At 43.1% G+C, this 20610-nt stretch overlaps 1 protein-coding gene and 1 long non-coding RNA gene across 2 annotated transcripts; both read left to right on the plus strand.

The window, feature by feature from the left end:
* The first annotated feature begins 880 nt into the window (after positions 1-880).
* On the plus strand, positions 881-3837 carry LOC145444267 (uncharacterized). The gene is made up of 8 exons (XR_013916641.1): positions 881-1283; positions 1884-1992; positions 2154-2272; positions 2447-2538; positions 2703-2860; positions 3028-3138; positions 3316-3403; positions 3573-3837. It is a non-coding gene; the product is annotated as an uncharacterized LOC145444267 (long non-coding RNA).
* A 5876-nt stretch (positions 3838-9713) lies between these two features.
* LOC145444304 (pumilio homolog 1-like) lies at positions 9714-20243 on the plus strand. The gene is made up of 21 exons (XM_080322247.1): positions 9714-10058; positions 10261-10388; positions 12053-12254; positions 12313-12428; positions 12488-12582; positions 13176-13396; positions 13899-14077; positions 14137-14254; positions 15087-15235; positions 15296-15596; positions 16004-16129; positions 16184-16426; positions 16596-16725; positions 17154-17297; positions 17472-17613; positions 17785-17901; positions 18068-18205; positions 18267-18371; positions 18426-18565; positions 18904-19075; positions 20049-20243. Exons 2-21 carry the CDS (start codon positions 10281-10283, stop codon positions 20241-20243), a joined length of 3141 nt encoding a protein of 1046 aa, XP_080178373.1. The 5' UTR covers positions 9714-10058; positions 10261-10280.
* Positions 20244-20610: the final 367 nt, after the last annotated feature.

The raw sequence follows: 20610 nt of genomic DNA on the forward strand, positions 1-20610 counted from the left end.
TTCTGCGAACTCTCCGAACAATCGGCCTTGACGGCTATTTCGGAGTGGTTCCGTCGCCATGTTAACATATTAATTGGTGTTTTCGGAATCAGCGCGACACTAGCTTTCGATTGAGACCTGTTTCATTAAATTTTAGTTCTGCCAGCTACAGGACTACCAAACGCTTCTTTTAGCCGCCGTGTGTATATACGTACACTGTGTCGAGCGAGATAGTGTAACGGCGATGCGTTCGGCTTCTTGATCGGTAGGTCGTGGGTTCGATCCCAGGCCGGGTCAGACCAAAGACTCGAAAACTGGTATCCGTGGTTATCTCGCTAGTGCTCGGCGCTCAGCAACCACGGAGGAGAAAAAAGGGGGGTGCAGACTAGATGACCTCACTGTAAAGTCCGTATCGCATCTCCGTCGTCAAAACATTTCAATGGTGCAGGCGAAAAAGAATACCAGATCTCTCTCACTGTGCAGCCTCATTTTGCCGCCCCCTTAGAGCCTGCCGCCCCTGGCGCAGAGCCAAAAACGCCAATGTGGCTGCTACGCCACTGCCTATATGCCCACTTATCCTGCTGTCCACTGTGGCGAACCAAGCTTACCGAGCAATAGGCAGATATCCAACGGGGAAGACAACCCACAAGTCGTGGACTCGCGAAGGCGAAGGTTTTCAATCACCAAGTTGAGAATCATCCGATTGTTTCCCCCTTCGTCACATCATGGATTGGTTCCGTAAACGGCTCCGATCTGTTGTGGTGCTTATCAAATATACTGAGACGCGTAAGTCTTGTTTAGTAGGTAATTTGATGGATTGGGATGGGGTTATTATTAATTAATAATAATAATAATAATAATTTAATTTTGATAAAATTATTATTGTAGGTAGCGGAAGAGATAAAGATATGAAGCGATGCGTGTCGCCTTTTTCGCAAGTCCTACCTCAAATTCATTCGTTCTGGCATTGTCTGTCATTTGCGTGAAGAAGCTTCTGTAGCTGGTTAGTAGTAATACCGTGATCGGTACGTCCGCTCGGTTATCAGTTATTCGCGATCACATGCATGGTCGATAATGAATGTAGCAAGTGAAGTCCTCAGGTGTACAACGGAAACGCGTAAAAACGTGGCTCCACTGTAAAGCTGTTTGTACCGCATGTCACTCTCGCGCTCCATTGGCTATGTCACGTGGTCTCTCCGAGCTCAACTAAAAACCGCGCAGACGCCGAGTGGAGGATTGATCACAGTAGCAAATGCATAGTATATGCATCCGGAGACATCGCCTGATCGGTTGGATTGTTTTAGGTGAGTGTTCTATAAAACTAAAGTTGAACATATTGTTTATTCTCATAATCCTTCATTGGATGCCGTATCTACTCGTTGATACATATATCCTTTCGCAATAGGGCGAAGCTACGTAGGCATTGGCGCATTGCTGACTACGTAGACCTACAATGCAAAATAAGGGCCGATACTTTTATCAACTTGTAACTGTGGTTAACTGAATGTAAATAGAAAAAAGGCAAAGAAAAATTTGAAGTTAATAACTTGTCACCTGATTTAGAGCATTGAGATGTTTCTTTACTTTTCATTCATTGTACATGCCTCCTCTTTACATCGCTGGGTGTCTGATTCTGTAGACTACTCGAAGTCGCTTCGACACCTTCTGTCTTTTCATTGTATCGCATTTTTGTGGTGTATTGAACTGATGAAAATTGCTAATGAACCAATGATGATAATGAAACAGCTTTGCCTAGACGTGTGCCATTAACTATTAGCTCAGAAATCACCTTTTGTAAGTGTTGTGCGTGATATTTCGACTTAACCATTGCCTGTTCAACGTATTATGTAATTGTATTACACTGTCGTTTCTGGTTTTTAATTATCACTGCCTTTGTGTTGCAGCTATATGAATGTGAGCAAAGGGAGGATGCGTGCTCTACTGTACTACTATAGCCTATTGTAGCATGGTCAGCTCCGTCTGCAATTTCTTCAGCATGCTCCTGTCTGTTTGGTGAGTTGAGAATCTGATTCTTGATTATATTGTTGCTTGTGATGACAACCTCATATCTATGAATGTTCATGTATAAACGTCCGTGTTACTGAAGCATCGAATAGTATAGTACAAGTAGAATAGGGAATTTCAATCTTATTGACATTGAACATCTTTCCTAGACGGTATACGGTGCTACAAGTGTCAACCCACGAAGATCTGTCAACTATGACATCATACAACACCTTACCTTGAAGATCCTTGGAGCCCGCAGTCATCAAATCATGGTCCCGTCATCTTGGTGAGTTTACAATCTATTTCATGACTCTATGCCAGCTTATGATGATAACTATACAAGACTTCTATGAATCTCTTATGTATAATTGTCCGTGTTACTGAAGCATCGAACTGTATGTTGAGAGTAGTAAAGTGACAATCAGTCCTTCCTTCTTACTGACATTGACCTGTTTTGTAGCTATGGGCAGGACGATCTCTATGTCACGTCGCTTTGGTTCTTCTCACAGGCACCACAGCATGAGCCTGTCGGTTGTCTACAGTTGATCAACGGTGAGCATTGAATCACTTTTTATCCCAATTATGCCTTGTGATGATAACTACTTCGACCTTTATGAATGTCTATGTATATACGTCCGTGTTACTGAAGGATGGAACCGTGTGTTGAGTTGTAATGTAAATATCAGTATTATTCTGACACCGATGTTTCTTTTAAGGCGATGATTACCATGTAACAAAAGTGAATCGTTTTGCGCTAATGTCTTTGCCTGTCAGCTGAAGTGAAGGCTGTATCTCCCATCACCAGGCATCTTGGGTCGGCCACCCTGCTCTACAGTCTCCACACAATGTGCACCTGTTGCCATCGTTATTTCAGGTTAGCTTTACATCTTGATATTTGATTTTTAAGGGCTCATGATGATAACTACTTCGACCTTTATGAATGTCTTATGTATACTCGTCCGTGTTACTGAAGCGTCAAACAGTATGGTTCGGGTATTGTTGTGAAAATTAGATGTATTAATACTGGCGGTTTTTCTGCAGGTGGGGACCCGCTGAATTCTTCTTCTTCGTGTGCAGAAGCGAGATGAGAGGATACCATACCATGGTTTCGGCTGTCACTGAATGTCGGACAAACCTTGGGAGTAAGATCAGGTTGGTTGATAGCATACAGTTTCTGTATATCATTCATTTTTTGTCCTTGATGATCTATTCTTGTTCACGAGTTTTCGATGATTACATCAAGAGGCTGTTTCTGAGACAAGTCATGTTATAGTTCCCTCATCACTCTTGTGATCTAAATGATGAAAATCACTGTCGTTTTTAATTCAGGTGTACGGTCTTGAGATATGTATGAACCTTGGCGATGCTGCGACACAATTTCGCTGTTCAGAATTTTTGCAAGATCTACACAGCTGAGGTTTGTACTTGAGAAGCTAGTTATTATACACATCAGTGCAAGTGATGAATTTAACCGATGGATACTACTGATTATCTCTGACGACAACTATGGTTCTGATGCGTAGTTCGATGTTTCTTCATGTATATCACAAGTGGCGTGAGTTTTTGATTGTTCGATTTATTTGCAGGTTTATGTAAAGGTCTCCGGAATGCACACTCGGCAGCACTTCATTCAACAGGGATTTCTAGGCCCCATGCTTGTTGCCTGGGGTGATGGTACTGGGTTGAGCATTTAAATATTTTGCAGTGTTCAAATATATAATGTAAGTGTTAACTGTTGCTGCATGGTGTACTCCCGGGTCTCAGATCATCATTTGATCTGCTGAAAACGATTTTGATGGTGTTTTTGTAGTCCTGTCCTGTGTTGGTGAATAAAAGCTGACTCTTCATGTATTCGTGTCCTGTCTGAGATAGTATAAAGGACGAAAGGTAGGCCATTGTTTCTTTAGGGAGCCCCGCCCGTCATATATTGAAGGTGAAGTGTTCCTACAGAAGTAATCTACATTCGAACTACAGCTAAAATCATCAGGACTACCGTTGCGCTCCAGCTGCCGTGATGATCGATCTTGTGTGCCTGGGTAGGGTCCTAATTGAGAGTGGAAACTGACTTCGATCCGTGCAGAACGTGTTTTTTTACAATAAAGAAGTAGGGGTTTTCAAAAGTGACCCTTATCGTACCGGCTACTTGATAAAATTGTTACGTTACCTAATTAAGCCTACACACCGAATTTGATTCAATTCCAACCAGTGGAAGCGGAGTTGTCAAATTTGGATTATGAATAAAATAGTATCTACGGCAGGGCCGACCAGCCCGTGGCACGCGAGGTAATTTCCGAAATTTCTAATATCAAAAATGGATTGCACATATTGTGAACTTGCAAGGCGAACCAAAAATTTGATTAGTCTGGCCCCAACACTTGAGATGTGATGACTAAAATATCAGTTCCGACGCATTGACAGATCCATCGGCCATTCACATATTGGTATTTCTTCGTACACTACAATAAAGCAGAATAATTTGCGATAGATTTATCAAAGGATAAAAATTTTCTACAAGCTTGGTGCAACATGTTGTCACTCGATTTCTTGTTTTTAATATTGTTGCCCTTTTGTGAAAATGGAAGAATACCTAATGTATCAGATTGAGTCCAACTATATTCGCGAGTACGAGACAAAGTGTCGTTCAACATAGCCTATGCGACATTGCGTTTGCGCCCGCAGTAAGACCGTCGACTATGAAACCTAGGCACGAAATGATTGACGCATGTTGGTCGCAGCTTTCGATATCGATATGCCCATGCGCCGAATAGCCCAGTCTTCGCAAACTGAGCCCAGCGATATACAACAGGCCCGGAATACAGTCAAGTGACAATATTATTGACCTATGAACTTCAAAAAATTTTTGCGCTTCACGCGGCTAGTGGCCCGCGCAATGTCAATCAGACATGGGGTAATCGTGATTAGTAATCGTAATCGATTACGACGATTACAGCATTTTCAAGTAATCGTAATCGCAATCGATTACATTCGAAAAAAATCCGAAGTAATCGTAATCGACTACTTCCCATATCTAATCGATTTCTCAGTGAAAGAACGATTACTTTTTATTTGTACAAGGACTATGATATAAACTGAACATTCGTGAACAAGGAAAATATGTTATACCAGGTTCGTGACAGCAATAACACCATCTCATCTGTACCTTTACGTACCAATTTATCGCCTTACTACCGTAAGCATCGAATTTTGCGAGTTGATGAACTATATCGCTTCGAAGTATCAAAAGTTGTTCACAAATATTTTTCCAATAGTCTGCCTCCTGTGTTTGATGACTTTTTCATACCTGCTAAACATGTCCATTCCCATACACGAGATCCTCGTCTAAAGGAAACATCTATACTTACCCCCACCCAATAGCAATGATCTATCGACTACTCGGGACCTATCATCTGGAATGCATATTACCACCACATATCCGTGAATTGCCTTATAATAGATTCAAAAAAGCCCTACTTGATCACATCTTGTCGTTACACTAACACTGTTGCCCTACCTCGCCCAGACATTGCTTCATTGATCATTTGCCACCATTGTTTTTTTTTTTCTATTTTCCTTTAACTAAACATTTCTTTACAGCCAGACTGTTCAGAGTCAAGTGTACCTGTTTGATGCTGGTGTGATCAGACTAGATGACCTTCACGGTCTTATCGATCATTCCTATCTAATACCGAATACTGTGCGTGCACGCATATTTTCTGTACCACCATCACTGCCGTTCGTTATGTATTTTGGTTCGATGAAAATAAAGACTCTCTCTCTTTTCAAACGCCACTGCTCATTATTACGTCAGAGGCAGCCTATTAGCTTTGCGCGTCATTGTGTAAAACGTATCCACAGTAAATAGATATTCGATGTACCTACGTCGTCCGTTAGTCTGATTGTAAGAACACCCGCCGTGCTGTCTATCAGGTTATCAACGCGTTCCACACGCCACTATTACCTCGCAGCAGTATCATTTATCTCCGCTCTTCCTATAGTTTAAAATAGTAACTTATGTGTTGATGTTTGGTTATGCTTATGCTTAGTTTAGTTAAAGGCAGTTTGACCGTTGCTGCTTGGCGAGCAGTAGGTACGTACCAGGTACGTACCAGTACGTACGTACACCGGACAAAGATTTGAAATTTGGTACTCGTCAAATAAAACATTGCGGTTTCCACAACGAAGCAGTAAAAATCAACAGCTGGTGATATATATATTATAAGCGACCCGTTTTGCCATTTGTCGTAACGGCAGCTTGCAGTACAATATTTGTATTAAGTTGAAGGCAGAATTTTATGTTCGCTTCGTCTTATTCTCATATGACTCTACTTGAAACGGGCGCCTATCGTTAATTCATAATTCTTTATTCAACATTGGGACTTGCCGCCGTGGACATGGGCTTATGTATCATGTTAGCGTGGGTTGTAGCTGGTACGAGGACCAAAACAGCAATTCGTCCCCCAGTCCAAACGTTGGTCTTTGGGCCCCCGTAGGGTGGTAATCGCAAGTTGAAGACTGAATTTCGTCAATAAATTTAGTAATTGCAATATATTACTACTAATTTTTAATCCTCTCTCAGCCCGCGATGGTCAGATATACCTGCAGAGTTTATTTGTTTCGGGTAATCATGATGTTTGTCAACTACCACAGACATATTACACCAGGCCGAGTTCATGCATTTTCGATTCTGCCGACTTGTAGCACGGCCGACTTCTAAGCTTTTTGTAAGACATATCGCTTACGTGGATGAGGCGGTGAGGAGGGGCCTAGATAAACATCCAACACTTTGGTAGGAATTCCGAAGTCGACCTCGTTCAGACTCGAACCCGCAATCCATTGGTGTTGCAGCCATGGATTATACCACTGCGCTATCTCGCCACACAATTACTTACCTATTACTTATTACTCACCTATTACTTACCTACTTACCTATTACTTACCTATTACTTACCTATGGTTTCTTGTTATAATTACTTTAGTGTATGTTCTTAATTCGTGACCTCCGGTTTGTTATATAATCAAAAGATATTGTAGTCAGTAGTGGCTCAAACGTAGTAGACTAAAAGAAAAACTTTCGTGAGACGCATAAACAAATTGTCATGTCTTCATATCTGACCGCATGTCTAGCAACTCAAGTTGTAAATAGGGTCAGTGGTACTAGGGTCAGTACTAGGGTCAGTGGCCACATTAACTACAATAGGACTTGAAAACATTTTCATCATGGTTAAAAAGCATTCATTCAATGCGGCCGTTGAACTTAACAATCAAGTCAAATAATCCATTGGTTTGCTGGTCAGATCGCGTTGTAAAACGTGTTGTAACACCGCCTGCACTTAATTAAGTCTGGTGGTGAGCAGACTTAAATTTGATTGCCGATCCAGACGTATTTGAGTCTGAGCATACTTTTTGACGTGAGTTGAGTAACGAAATCGTTGCTGAGTAGAGAAGCGATACTCGACACCAAAGGAATCGGTCTTCACCATCAATTATAAACTCCAGATTCCAAGCAAAGCAAGTGAAATTTTTGAATATCAATTTTGTTTGTTATAGATTGATTTTTTATTATTTTTGTTGGATTTTCCAACGTCAAGGGGAGCCGCAAGTTGGCTAGCTGAGCGAGCCACATGCGGCTCTCGGACCCGCGGTTGGCAATCATTGATCTAGAGATGATTTTAATTTTAATTAGATCTCTCGAAAATACTCTATAACTTATGTTGGCTTACGAAATACTTTTTGAGTACCCTTCGAGCTCGCTCTCTCCCCTATTGGGAAATTTGGGGTGCGGCAGTTATTGCCCTGGCAAGAATGCAAATCGTTGGGCGCGATAAATTGACGTCTATGAAAATGGGCAATGGATACATTATGACGTAACAAACAAATGACGCATCTTTTTTAAAGGGAGTTTGTTATCTCATTAGGCCTTTTCAGCGCAATCCATATATTGTCTTCCAACATAGCTTCTAAGATGCAAAATAAATGTAATCGTGAGTAATCGTGATTACTTTTCCAATGTAATCGTAATCATAATCGACTATACTTCCTGATTTTGCTGTACTCGTAATCGTAATCGTAATCGCGTCATTCAGAAGTAATCATAATCGCAATCGATTACATTCATGAAGTAATCACCCCATGTCTGGTACTGATACTGATACGCCTCGTCAGGGATATATAGAATTAGAAATCCCTAGACGCGTGTAGGTGTCAAAAGTCTGATGCAAAATAGTTTTATCACTTAAATCCTGTAACTCGCGATCTCAGTTTTAGAGGAATTGGGAACCCTATCTTTGTCCGACGTGGACATTGGAACTTGTAGAGCAATTTTCATAGAGTGAGCATGATTGTGGTTACTCGTAATGTATTGGGTGTCATTGGGTCGGCGAATTTGGCGATATTATGGCTGGAAAAATTATGGCCAACTTCGCTCCCATGACCAGGAAATTCAAGTTGACGTCCCTGTCCAGTGTCCTTGCACGCGAGCGCGACCTGAATGCAGATCGGCGATGCGTGCTGAGGTTGTGGTGCGTATATATGATATGGTGAACGCTGAACGTGCGTGCATGCTGTTTGCTGCTCAAAACTAATTGATATCAAATATTTTTGAAAAAAATCGCTAGAATATCGCTAAATATTTTTAAAAAGTCGCTAGATTTATCGCTAGTCGCTAGATCGATATTTTTGTCGCTAAACCGAGTAAAAAATCGCTAGATCTAGCGACAAAATCGCTAAATTGGCAACACTGTCTGCGCCAGGGCCGACAGGCTCCAAGGGGGCGGCAGAATGAGGCTGCACAGTGCAATGTTCACTGTACACAGCCGGCTAAAAATAGCGTAATTGGTAGTCCTATAGCTGGCGACCAGAGAGCTAAAATTTAATCGAACTAGTCTTAATCGAAAGCACAAATCAAAATGTGAGCATGGCTATCGAACCACTCCGAAATGGCCGTCAAGGCCGATTGTTCCGAACAATCGGAGCGCTGCAACACAATGACCAATTAACCATGGTAATGGGAATTGTATTAAGCGATTATTCGAAACAATGCCGATTTTCAGACCTTGATATCTATTTCGGGGTGGTCCCGTTGCCGCATTAATTTCCTTCTCCAGCTGCAGGTCGGCCACTCCTGCCCTAAACAGTCTTATAGCGTTCATCAGTCTACCGAAAAGATTTCGTGTTGAGGATTTCCATGCCGTCACCCCCGCTCAACTAACCCACGTGTTCATCGTGTGATTTTCGAAAAGAACAATTAATTACGGTATTTCGTCCGTGTCATAGTGCGAGCCCAATGAGAAATCCAAGTTGAGTACAATATCCCCATCGTTTGCCCTCCGTTGCACCCGTGTTACTACCGTCGTTGTGAAGGACCATAGCATAACTAGTTCGTGACATCAAGCGACTGTAATCAAACGAGACTAAGGCGATTGCTTCACCATTCGTCATTTCCTTGATTGTTTCGCAAAATTGATCCTATTTATGGGATATAGCAATTGAAACATTGAGATTGGAGATGCGACGTGCAACAAGCATTCATCGGAGTGCGATTCAATTGTGGGAACAATTGTGGATTGGTCGTCAACATGGTTAGGTCATAATGCAATTCGTTGTCATTTTATAATCTTAACAATGAAGTATTATAGGTAGGTTTGGCGGCAAGACGAAATAGATAGGAAGCGATGCGTGTCGCGTTTTTCGCGCGCCAAATTCCTACATGGAATTCTTTTCTCATACCTCATTTGCGTGGAACTACTCGTGTGGAAGAGTGTTGCAGTTGGGCCGTGTTGTAGTTCATCGGTAAAGGTCAAGCTCATCGGGCCTCGCCAACTAAGCGTATAGTCAGTAATGCACCGTAGCAGAAGAAGTCAGCAAGTGTTTCGAGGCTACTCACCAAGCCTGTTTTAGCAGAAAATTGGTTTTGTACCTCTTGGTGCATGTGATCGTCGTGCGCCATTGACTATGTCACGTGGTCTCGTCCCATAATTCCAAGCTTGACTGGAGAAGCTACGGCTCAGGGAATGATGGCGTGTTAGCATCTATGTATATCTAAAGACATCGTTTGAACGCCTGGATTGTATCAGGTAGGTGTATTCTCAATCGATAGCAATCATATTTGTGTCTTACATTATCATATACGGCGAAATGATTACTTATAGATAGGCGATAATTATCATTTCCAAGTCGCGCGACTGCAAAACGCGTTGACTACGATTGAAAATACCTCTGTCGCTTTGGTCGTCTGGTCAGCTGTTGCTGCAATCTAAGTTACGAATATTTTGACAGGCATTTGTAAATACTGTACAATGCAAAGGCCTGCCAATGTGGCTGGTGGTCAAGGCGGATTGTGGCCAGATGGAGTTCCGACTTATGGACAACTGCCATTGCAGTCGTTAAATCTGAGAAATACTGCGGTAAGATGGATACTCATACAATATTATGTAGTTAGCCGGTCTTTCTGTGTTAGATTTTGTTTGTTAATGGAATTAATGTGTTATTTTGCATATATATATAGTAATTTTCAGTATTCTCATTGTGGTGTTGACAATGTTCCAATCTAATGTATTTATGTAGACAGCAAGGTTGATTTGCGCAAGGAAGGTGGTTGGTTAGCATTCATAATTTTGTTGAGATATTAACCTGCAATTCTCCCATCTGCAATTCTCCCGTAACTCGCAATTGATTGCACATAAATCAATATTGAAGATACATGTGTAGCCTTACTGTATATTGAGCCATATCTGGTAAGGACTAAATAAAGGCCCTGTGGATATAAAGCTGTATCAGCTGTATCACCCTGTGGATATAAAGCTGTATCAGCTGTATCACCCTGTGGATATAAAGCTGTATCAGCTGTATTCCGATCTTGGAGGCCGATTTTATCATGAATTAGTAAAAATTTTTGCGCTTAACGCTGGCTCACTAAACAGTACAACAATAATTTCGTTGCAAAAGCGAACAAGGTGATGGGGGACGGTTTATCATAGGGTTACCATACGTCCTCTTTTAAGAAGATTTGTCCTCTTTTTTGACTTTTTTGAAAGTGTCCTCGGAGGACGCCCTTTTGTCCTCTTTTGAAGATTTAGGTCAAATTTAGAGCAAAATGTGAGTGATATGCCGTAAATTAGCACAGAAGTGACGCTCCGGCGGGTATTTCGGAGTGAAAAACGGTGATTTGAGCTATGAGCGAAAAGTTGACCTTTTTTTTTAATCAACCAATCACAAAGTGGTAAAATGCACCGATTTTTGAGAATTCTTCTCCGGTTTTGCAAGTCTCAAATTTCTGAAAAAGCGTCCTCTTTTTAGATTTCCGAAATATAGTAAGCCTAGTTTATCACCCTATAGGAGCCCAAGATTCAAGGTTTTTTGGGGAGCCTGACTAAGTGCTGTTTCGTTCCTGCCAACGGGTATACACACCCGGAGATGTTTAATTAATTATTATTCGAGGGGTCCTACCTTTTCAAACACACCTCATTCAGCTCTACCGGTCGGTAGCCTAAATTAGATTACGTGAGCAACTGAGCATAGAGACGTTAAAAAAATCGATAGCAATCTATATGCAATTCCCGATCATATATTGACCGACTCAATCATGAAATATAGAAATTTTTCTTTCTTCGCGCATGTAGGTGAGAAGAGCTGACTCACTAAATGTGTGACAGCCTACTATACTATTTCGCGCATCCCAGACATAGTATAGACCTGATACTAATTGCAGAGTGATACCTGGGTGAATCTCGGTACGGTTTGTCTATGATATGGGAGCAGGGATGATTCTCAAGTTGAAGTAATTAAAAAAGTAATATTAAAAAAATCAAGAATTGTTTGAACACAAGACACCGATTACATACAGGTAGAGTGATACAGCTGATAGCTGATACAGCTTTATATCCACAGGGTGATACAGCTTTATATCGACAGGGTGATACAGCTGATACAGCTTTATATCCACAGGGTGATACAGCTGGTACAGCTTTATATTCACAGGGTGATACAGCTGGTACAGCTGATACAGCTTTATATCCACAGGGCCCTAAATAAAGCATAAACATGTATGTTTATAAAGTGTTCATTGCAGGGCGCTGGGACAAAATTATGGAATTTAGAGAGCAGCACCGCAATGAATCCTGGTTCCGATAGAGCGTCATTGCTCGGTACGAAGCAGTGGGGCCGAGAATCTGGCGGGGCACCATGGGGGCAACTCAGCCCAACTGAAAAGTCTCCTGGGTCCAGTCAGAACATTCCACTGACTTCGTCAAGCTTGCTTGCTGCGGCTGCGGGTAAATTTTTATAATGAGGATGTTGTAGCAGCAAATATCCTGTGTGTGGTGTCTTCAGGTGGTTTCAGTGCAACAGACTCCAGCGCCAGTAACATTCAGGGACGTGGAAATCTGTCATTCGATCTCGTGGACTATATGGCTAGTGGTTCTTCTTTGATGAATCCGTCTGTTTTTGTAAGAATTTTATATTCATTATTGGTTTTCAGTGTTTTGATTTGAACAATTTTGTCCAGAATCCTGGGATGGTTCATGAAAATAGAAACTGCAGCAGTGCTCAGCCTGGTCAGTCCTCATATGGTGAAGCAAAGACACATACTGAGAACACCAGGTGAATACATTTTCAGAATCAGGAGTACACCTTCAGATAACCCTAACAATATCAAATTCTAAAATGAAAAACCTCAGCATGCGGCTTTCATTCGTTCGTCTTTGGAGACAGTCACATTACGACAACATAGCAGACACAAGGTTGACATTCATCCTTTCCGAATTCCAACGGTTTAAAACGTGACCATGGCAGATATCTGTTGGATTGGAATGATTGTAAAGTAGTAGTTTGATCGATTGGTTAATGAGCTACACAGTCCTGCTTGACAAATCTATGTCCCTTACCATTTTTTAATTAGCTCTGCACAGTTTCGATCATGTCGTTTTTTTACTCGATATGGACAAGCACGATCCCCTTTAGCTCCTTGCATTTCACAACCATTATCTTGTTGGCTACTGAAAAATTTGAGATTGCATCGTTTTGGTACTTGGTATATACGCTTGCTGCCTTTTGACAATGTATGCCCTGTTGAGCTACTAAGCGCATTATCAATGCCATCAGGGATATGTCACTCAGTGTTGAGTAGAAGGTCGTCAAGCCAAGGATTCTACTCGAGACAATTGGAATTTGACGTCGAATGTGTTGTTGTTTAGCAGCAGAGACGGATCGCCACAGGAAGACAGATCAACCGCTCATCGGCATTCTGGGAACCAGCAGCAGTTGTCGCGTAACGGTAGAATATCCCCGCGTTCGATGCTGGCGCAGCACACTGGCAGTGTAACTACCACCACCAACCCTGCCGAGGAATCTGCGGTGGTAAACCAGTCCGAATCTCCAAAGGAAACAGACGCAGCCGATGCGGTGGCAGGGAACGGTATGTTGGTAGTGGAAATATGGTGGAGTAGTTCACTATACGACCAACTTCTCAGCACTCCGACTACAACTTTTCTAATATTACACCGAGTTCATCAGCTCATAATTATTACCAAGTGAATCAACCCATTTTTACACGACTTGACTCATAGATGGGAATTGAGCTGATATACGTTACAGTTTTGTTATTATCGCCAAGTAAACCAACCCATTATTTTGATTTCAAAGACAAATTGTGCTCACAGATGAAAATTAGATAGTGCTTGTGAACGTTCGCCTGTGTGAAAAACTTGATGAATTCTGTAGTTGTAATGTTTTGACAACGTTTTAGGAACAATTTGGTCTTATTCGAAATTGTCGAGTCGGAGCATTTTAATTTACTCGGACTCCAGTCAGAACTCGTTTCCCCTACTCCAGACTCCAAAGGGTGTTCTAAATTGCGACATTATGGCACTGTCTGTTTTTCATGGCATGATTCGATATTCAATATTCATCTGTTTTAGGCGGTGGAAATTCAGCTACGGCGGTAGACCCCGGGCAGACAAGCGAACATTCGCAGGCTGCCAGCTTTCCTGGTGCTGTCGACGCGGAGTTGGGTCAGGTGCCGGCTGGACAGCCGATCGACGCAGTCTTGCAACAGCAGATGAGTCAGCTGAACCTCGATTATACGGCCCAGCAACAAGTGAGTGTGTGCTGCCTGTGTATCGTGCTTGGCGAGGTAACAGCCCGGTGTGTTTCCAGTCGCTGGCCGTGCAGCTGGCGATGCAGCAGCAATACATTCTGGCGCAGCAGCAGCAACTGGCGGCTATGCCTGGCATGTTTTTGCCGAACCCTTACGTCATAACGGCTAACGCGGGTGGTGAGTTTTTATCTCATTTGTCCAGTACTGAACGGAGGTTGTAAAAGTCACACAAGTCGAGTAGATGTGACTATGCATATTTCTACTTATAAGTGTAAGTGGCGATATCCAAGAAGTTTCAAAACTACTTCGACACTGAAAATTGAGTATAAGGTTATGAAAAGTACCACTAGTTGAAAAAGTATTTGATCGAAGGGTCGCATACAGGAGTGTCATGATAGGTCTCAAGACTTATCGGTAGGGATGATGTGAACGTGAGGTTCGCGTTCTGTGTGTGAACCTCAAATTTAAGAGGTTCACGTTCCCAAACAAACCTTGCTCTGTTCTGCACTGTGAACCTTTTCATGTATTGCAGTTTTTCACGTCATTCTAACATCTTTGCTTCAATTTCTTTGCATTTCAACTATAGAACCACACTATGCATGGCTCTGGCAACATAAAAAATCAACACTAAACGAGAATGCACCTTGCCAATCTTGATAAATTTTACTTGCTTCGTTGCAAGAGTGTGCTCGAAATATTCTGCTTTCTGTTTGTGAATATTTTGTCACTCTCTGCTGTGAGCTTGCCCCGCAATAATACATCAATAATGAAATACACTACGTGTAGGTAGTCAGGGGGGGTGTTATCGGTAGCAATGGAATCGGTCCAATGTGGGAATTGTAGTTTTGCCTAAACTAAAAGTAGAAGTACTCTTAACATATTTCCATAAAAGTAATTGGTGCAAATAAGCAAAACCTGCTTGAAATCTCCAAATAGTTAATGCTAGTACTTCGCTGCTGACCGCCTCTGGTCGCAAATCCGGTATAACCGTGTTTCCTTACTCCGACAGGGTATCCCGATCCCACTGGAGGAGGTCAATTTCCTATCATGCCCCAATACCCGTCTTATCCGAGCTGGCCCAATGTTGCCTACCCTTCCATGATAGCGCCTCACATGGCTTCATCGCAGCAAGCTGCTGCCCCTGCCACCAGCCTCCAGGTTTGTATGGCATGATCTCCAAAAGACTTGGATTGAATTTACCCATTGCTTTTTGTACAGGGCGGCAGACTATCTCAAACCGATGCGCAGATACCAAGATCGCAATCGCCACCCGTCCAGGCGGTGACGTCTGAACCAGGCGACCCGCCGACGTCTTTGCCGCCCCCTGTGTACCCGGATATGTTTAACGCTGCCGCGTTTGCGGGTCAGGGCGTCAATCCGGCGATGGCCATGTCCGGCTCTGGGTACCAGATGATTCCAGCTTACTACGACCAGAGCGGGGCTCTCATTGTGAACAGGGCCCCGGTCCATCTGCTGGCGCCTGGGATTCCTGCCCCGATGTTTCTCAACGGATCGCAAAGTGAGTGCCTACCGGTAGTTGATTCAGGAATGATGTTAACTGATCTGTGGTGGGGAACTTGAATATAGCTCTATTTCAAAAGTATATTTATCATAGCGTTAGTTCAACTCGAAAAACTTATTGCATGCCCTTTGCCCACTTTCAAGAGTTATAGGCACGATGAAGGTAATAAGAACAGAGATCAATTCAAAACTAAGTGATAAGGGCGCATGAGAAGTTCATCAAGATGATGGATGTTATTATAAATCTACTTTCGCAAGAATGATTGTTGACTGCTCCTAACTTTCTGTTGATTAATGCCGCATACGGACAGTCGGACATGGTGCTCAATCAACATTTATCCCTTGATATTAACTATTGCAGTAAGAGATGCGTTGGCGGCGTGTCTGTAATTGAACCGTTTTAAGGTCAAAATGCTGGGATGTACACCAGTCCCAGTATGAGCGGTGGCAGTACCCCGGTTCCTGTACCGCCAAGCGGTTACAATCCTGGTAACATGGGTGGATTTGGCAGTTTGGGGTCGATCGCTGGAGGTCAGTTTTATCTCGCGAGTTGATCGTTCAGTTTTGACCTCGAGTTCGTTGCAGCTATGGGCAGTCAGTGCTCCACGCCGCAGAGAAGGGACTCCTTCTCTGACGTTACGAAACATCCGTCCTACGGAGGTCCCATGTCGCAGTTCTACAGCACGTTTGGGATGTCTCCGGCCGGCAGCGGTATGGGGATAGGCGCGATATCACCGTCTCCTGGACCACTGGGGGGCATGGTCGGATCTGCCCACAGCCACCACAGCATGAGCCCGCCACCTCTGTCGTCGCCCGGTGGATTTTTTGGTGAGTTGTAATTTGTAGATTCGCAAGATTTCGATGTTGGCTTGTGATATTTTTTTAGGAGATAACGAATGTCTATGTATACTCATCCGTGTTACTGAAGCGATCGACAGTTTGATTTGCTCGGTTTTGTGAAAATCGGCTGTGCTATACATGTGCTGTGTTTTCTCAGGCGGTGGTGGTCACCGGATGTTTTCCGCGGCCCCAGGAGCGGAAGCGAGATACCGCAGTGGGTCCATGTACGGTTCTGCCAATGTCTTCGGCAATTCCGGGAGTTCACTGTTCCCTCCCACCAAGATCAGGTAGGCTGTCAGTGTCAGCAGAGGTCGACTTCTTTGAAGTGCTCGTTGGTGTTGCCTACCAGATTTGTTGGGTCCGAGAATGCTCACTTATTTAGTTGACTGAAAATTCTCTATACTTTTTTGCCTATTTGTAATGGTTGCTCAAGTGATTGATTTTAAACTGCTTCTTGGTTAGTTGTTGTGGTCAAAACTAGGCCTATAATAGAATATTCAAGTACTTGAAAATCCTTACTTGTACTCGAGTAAAAATGGTTGCTTAGAGCACCTTCAGTTGTTAGTGATATTTCGACTTCAATTATTCATTCCATGATATTGATGTATCTATGAATTTTCAATTACACATCAAATCCCCCCCCCCCGTCATTGTAGCACTTGGCTTCTAGTGACGGAAATGACAAAGACTCGAACAGTTTGTTTTCTTTCTTCAGGCCAATATCGACCAAAGACGTGTCGCAGATGTCGGGACGCAGCAGACTACTGGATGACTTCAGGAACAACCGTTTCCCGAATCCGCAACTTCGAGACCTGTCGGGCCACATTGTTGAATTTTCACGAGACCAGCACGGCTCGAGGTACGCGCTCCTTCAGTCTAATGTCAGATACGTGCGAATGCGAGTGATGTATTTCAACCGATGGATACTACTGAACTTCCATGTTGTCGACTACGGTTCTGATGCAAGATTCGTGAACGTTGGCGTATCTGATACTGCCGGCTGTATGTAATAATGTGATTTTTCTTCCCAAAGGTTCATCCAGCAGAAATTGGAACGCGCCACCCTGCAAGAAAAGCAGATGGTTTTCAACGAAATAGCGAGAGCCGCTTATCAGCTGATGACTGATGTTTTTGGGAACTATGTTATTCAGAAGTTCTTCGAATTTGGCTCGCAGGTACGTGGTTTTCAACGATTTATCGTTTGATAGGTTCTCCAGGTTAATGATGATACTTCAGTTCTGACTCTATGATGTCAAAACTCTCTCTTACTGAAACCCCCACTGCGTAGCAGTATCACATAGTTTTAAGCTGCATGCCACAGGGTTGACATCCTTATTTTGTTGCAGGAGCAGAAATTATCTCTCGCGAAATGCATAAGGGGCCACGTGCTCCCTTTGGCGCTGCAAATGTACGGTTGTCGAGTGATTCAGAAGGCTCTGGAATGCATACCCCAAGAAGACCAGGTTTGAGAGCCGTTCGTGTAACCTGAACTTGTGGCCTGTGACGATGATACTGTGTCCTTTATGAGCTTTTGTGATTTTTGCTATCTTTCCGAGGCTGAATAGCGATCTGTAGCAGCAGACTGCGTGAAACATCTGGGGCTGGGTTTGATTATACTTCTGGTTTCAGGTGGAAATAGTCAAAGAACTGGACGGGCATCTCATCAAATGCGTCAAAGACCAAAACGGGAACCACGTTGTCCAGAAATGTATCGAGTGTGTCTTGCCCGTTCATTTGCAATTCATCATCGACGCTTTCAAGGGACAGGTGTTGCATCTTGGCTTGCTGTGGATGGGGTTTGGTTGTCTTTATCTTTGTTGCTCTGCAGGTGACACAGCTGTCCATGCATCCTTACGGGTGCAGGGTGATGCAAAGAATTTTGGAGCATTGTACTCCGGAGCAGACTGCGCCTATATTGGAAGAACTGCATCAGGTGTGTTGGTTCGGTGGTGATTTGTTTCTGTAGATTCTAATGTGTTGTTTTCAGGCCGAGTCGCTTGTCAGCGATCAATACGGGAATTACGTCATACAACACATTCTGGAGCACGGCCGCCCGGAGAACAAAAGCAAAATCGTTCTCGGTATCACGGGAAAGGTTTTCAAGCTGAGCCAGCATAAGTTTGCGAGGTACGGGTGGTCGGTTTCTGGATTATTGCTATCTCCCTGCAAGTTGTGTTTTTGTCATTTTGGACAAAGTGCAGCAGTGTAAACCTGTTTCTTGTTTTCGTGACAGTTTTGTATTGCTGCGCTTACACTAAATTGACAGCTGTCTTCGTTCTCTTGGTTGGGCAAAAGTGACTGTGGTAAAAAAAGTGTAGAAACTGTCAAAATAATTTAACTCTCATTAGCGGGAAGTTTGACTCGCTTGACTCGAATCATGAAAATAGATACTGGATTCAGATTCGAGTACTCAAATCGTTGCGGCCAGCCTTGGCAGCGCCGTTAGTTCTCTTTTATTTCGGCAGCAATGTCGTCGAGAAGTGCGTCTCGCACGCTTCGCGCATGGAAAGGGCGATTCTGATCGAGGAAGCCTGTCAAGAGCCGGAGGCTCTCTTGCACATGATGAAAGACCAGTACGCCAACTATGTGGTGCAAAAGATGGTGGACGTCGCAGAGACGGCTCAACGAAACGTATGTGTAAATTTGTGGTCGGTTGCACATGACGTGGCAATTCCCAGCACATGCTGCAGTAGTGTAGTTTCAAAACTAAGATTTGGTTGAATGTCTCTCACGTTCGCCAGTTGTTCCTAAGACATGTCAGTGTTCTTTCCAATTCTCTACTAGTTGCTGACGATACCCCTGATGAGTGTCGGCTGAAAATATTTCGATACGTATATACTATTAAATTAGGCTTACCATACGTCCTCTTTTAAGAGGATTTGTCCTCTTTTTTGACTTTTTTGAAAGTGTCCTCGGAGGACGCCCTTTTGTTCTCTTTTTTGAGATTTTGTCCTCTTTTTTGAAAATTTAGGTCAGATTTAGAGGAAATTGCGAGTGATATGCCGCAAATTAGCGCAGAAGTGAAGCTCCGGCGGGTATTTCGGAGGGAAAAGTGGTGATATCAGCTCTGAGCGAAAAGAAGACCTTTTTTTTTTTTTTTTTGGTCATCCACCTGGCAATGTGGAGTGAAAAACGTGATTTTGAGCTCTGAGCGGAAGAGATGACCTTTTTTTTTTTCTTCTAAGTCAACCGATCATGAAGTGGGAAAAATTTACCGGTTTTTGAGAATTCTTCTCCAGTTTTGCATTTCTGAAAATGTGTCCTCTTTTTTCATTTCCGAAATATGGTAAGCCTATATTAAATTGTATACTCCGGATAAGGATAGATTTGATTTGATTGAGGGGTCTCGTGCATCCCGGTTATTCCCATGTCATGACAAAACTACAAGTGGTAGTTCAAAGTTGAAGATCTGAAAACTTGTTGGATGTCGCATACCTTCAGCCGACAATCGGCGGCTGCTACTTTTTGAATTGCAATTTCCGCAATACAGGGTGTATTTCGCATGGTTCTCGTGGCAATTTCACTTGTAAAACTATAAGCACTTTTTACTGACCCCCTCTGGATGGTGTCGTCTTTATTCTCATTTTGACGGATTTGTGTTTGGTTTCAGATGCTCATCACCAAGATACGGCCCTACACCGCTCAACTCCGCAAGTTCACATACGGCAAGCACATCATCGCCAAACTTGAGAGATTTCTGGTCAAGAGCGGAGCCGCGCCCGGCAGTGCCCTCGGCGCTGTCACGATGCCGCAAGGTCTCGTGTCTCCGCCTGTCGCTACGACCGTCGTGCAACCCAACCCTTGAATATGGCACGGCTGCGGTATTTTGTAGAAATGGTTTTCCAATGACTTGTACATAAGCGCGATATTTTAATTGTAGATAATTCGCGCATTTTAACAGGCTTGTGGTAGTCCCCTTGTTACGGAGCATTGTGATCTGTACATATACAATCGTGAGAGATAGCGTGGTCTCGATTACTCCTCCTCACAAGTATAATGGACTTGATTTTGTCTCGCGTGTATCGATAATTCTTGTGTATCAACGAGTGAATTTGTACATTGAAGACACTCTGGCGTTTATTCTTTCTTCTTCTTCTCGTCTCGTACAAAGCCGATTCCTCTTTCCTGTTGTAAATTTGGGTTCCCCCCTCTGCTCCTCTCGCTTGATGCTA

The sequence above is a fragment of the Botryllus schlosseri genome, chromosome 8, assembly GCF_051294905.1.
Source record: "Botryllus schlosseri isolate E-star chromosome 8, Bs_hap1, whole genome shotgun sequence".
In the NCBI taxonomy this organism is placed as follows: Eukaryota; Metazoa; Chordata; class Ascidiacea; order Stolidobranchia; family Styelidae; genus Botryllus; species Botryllus schlosseri.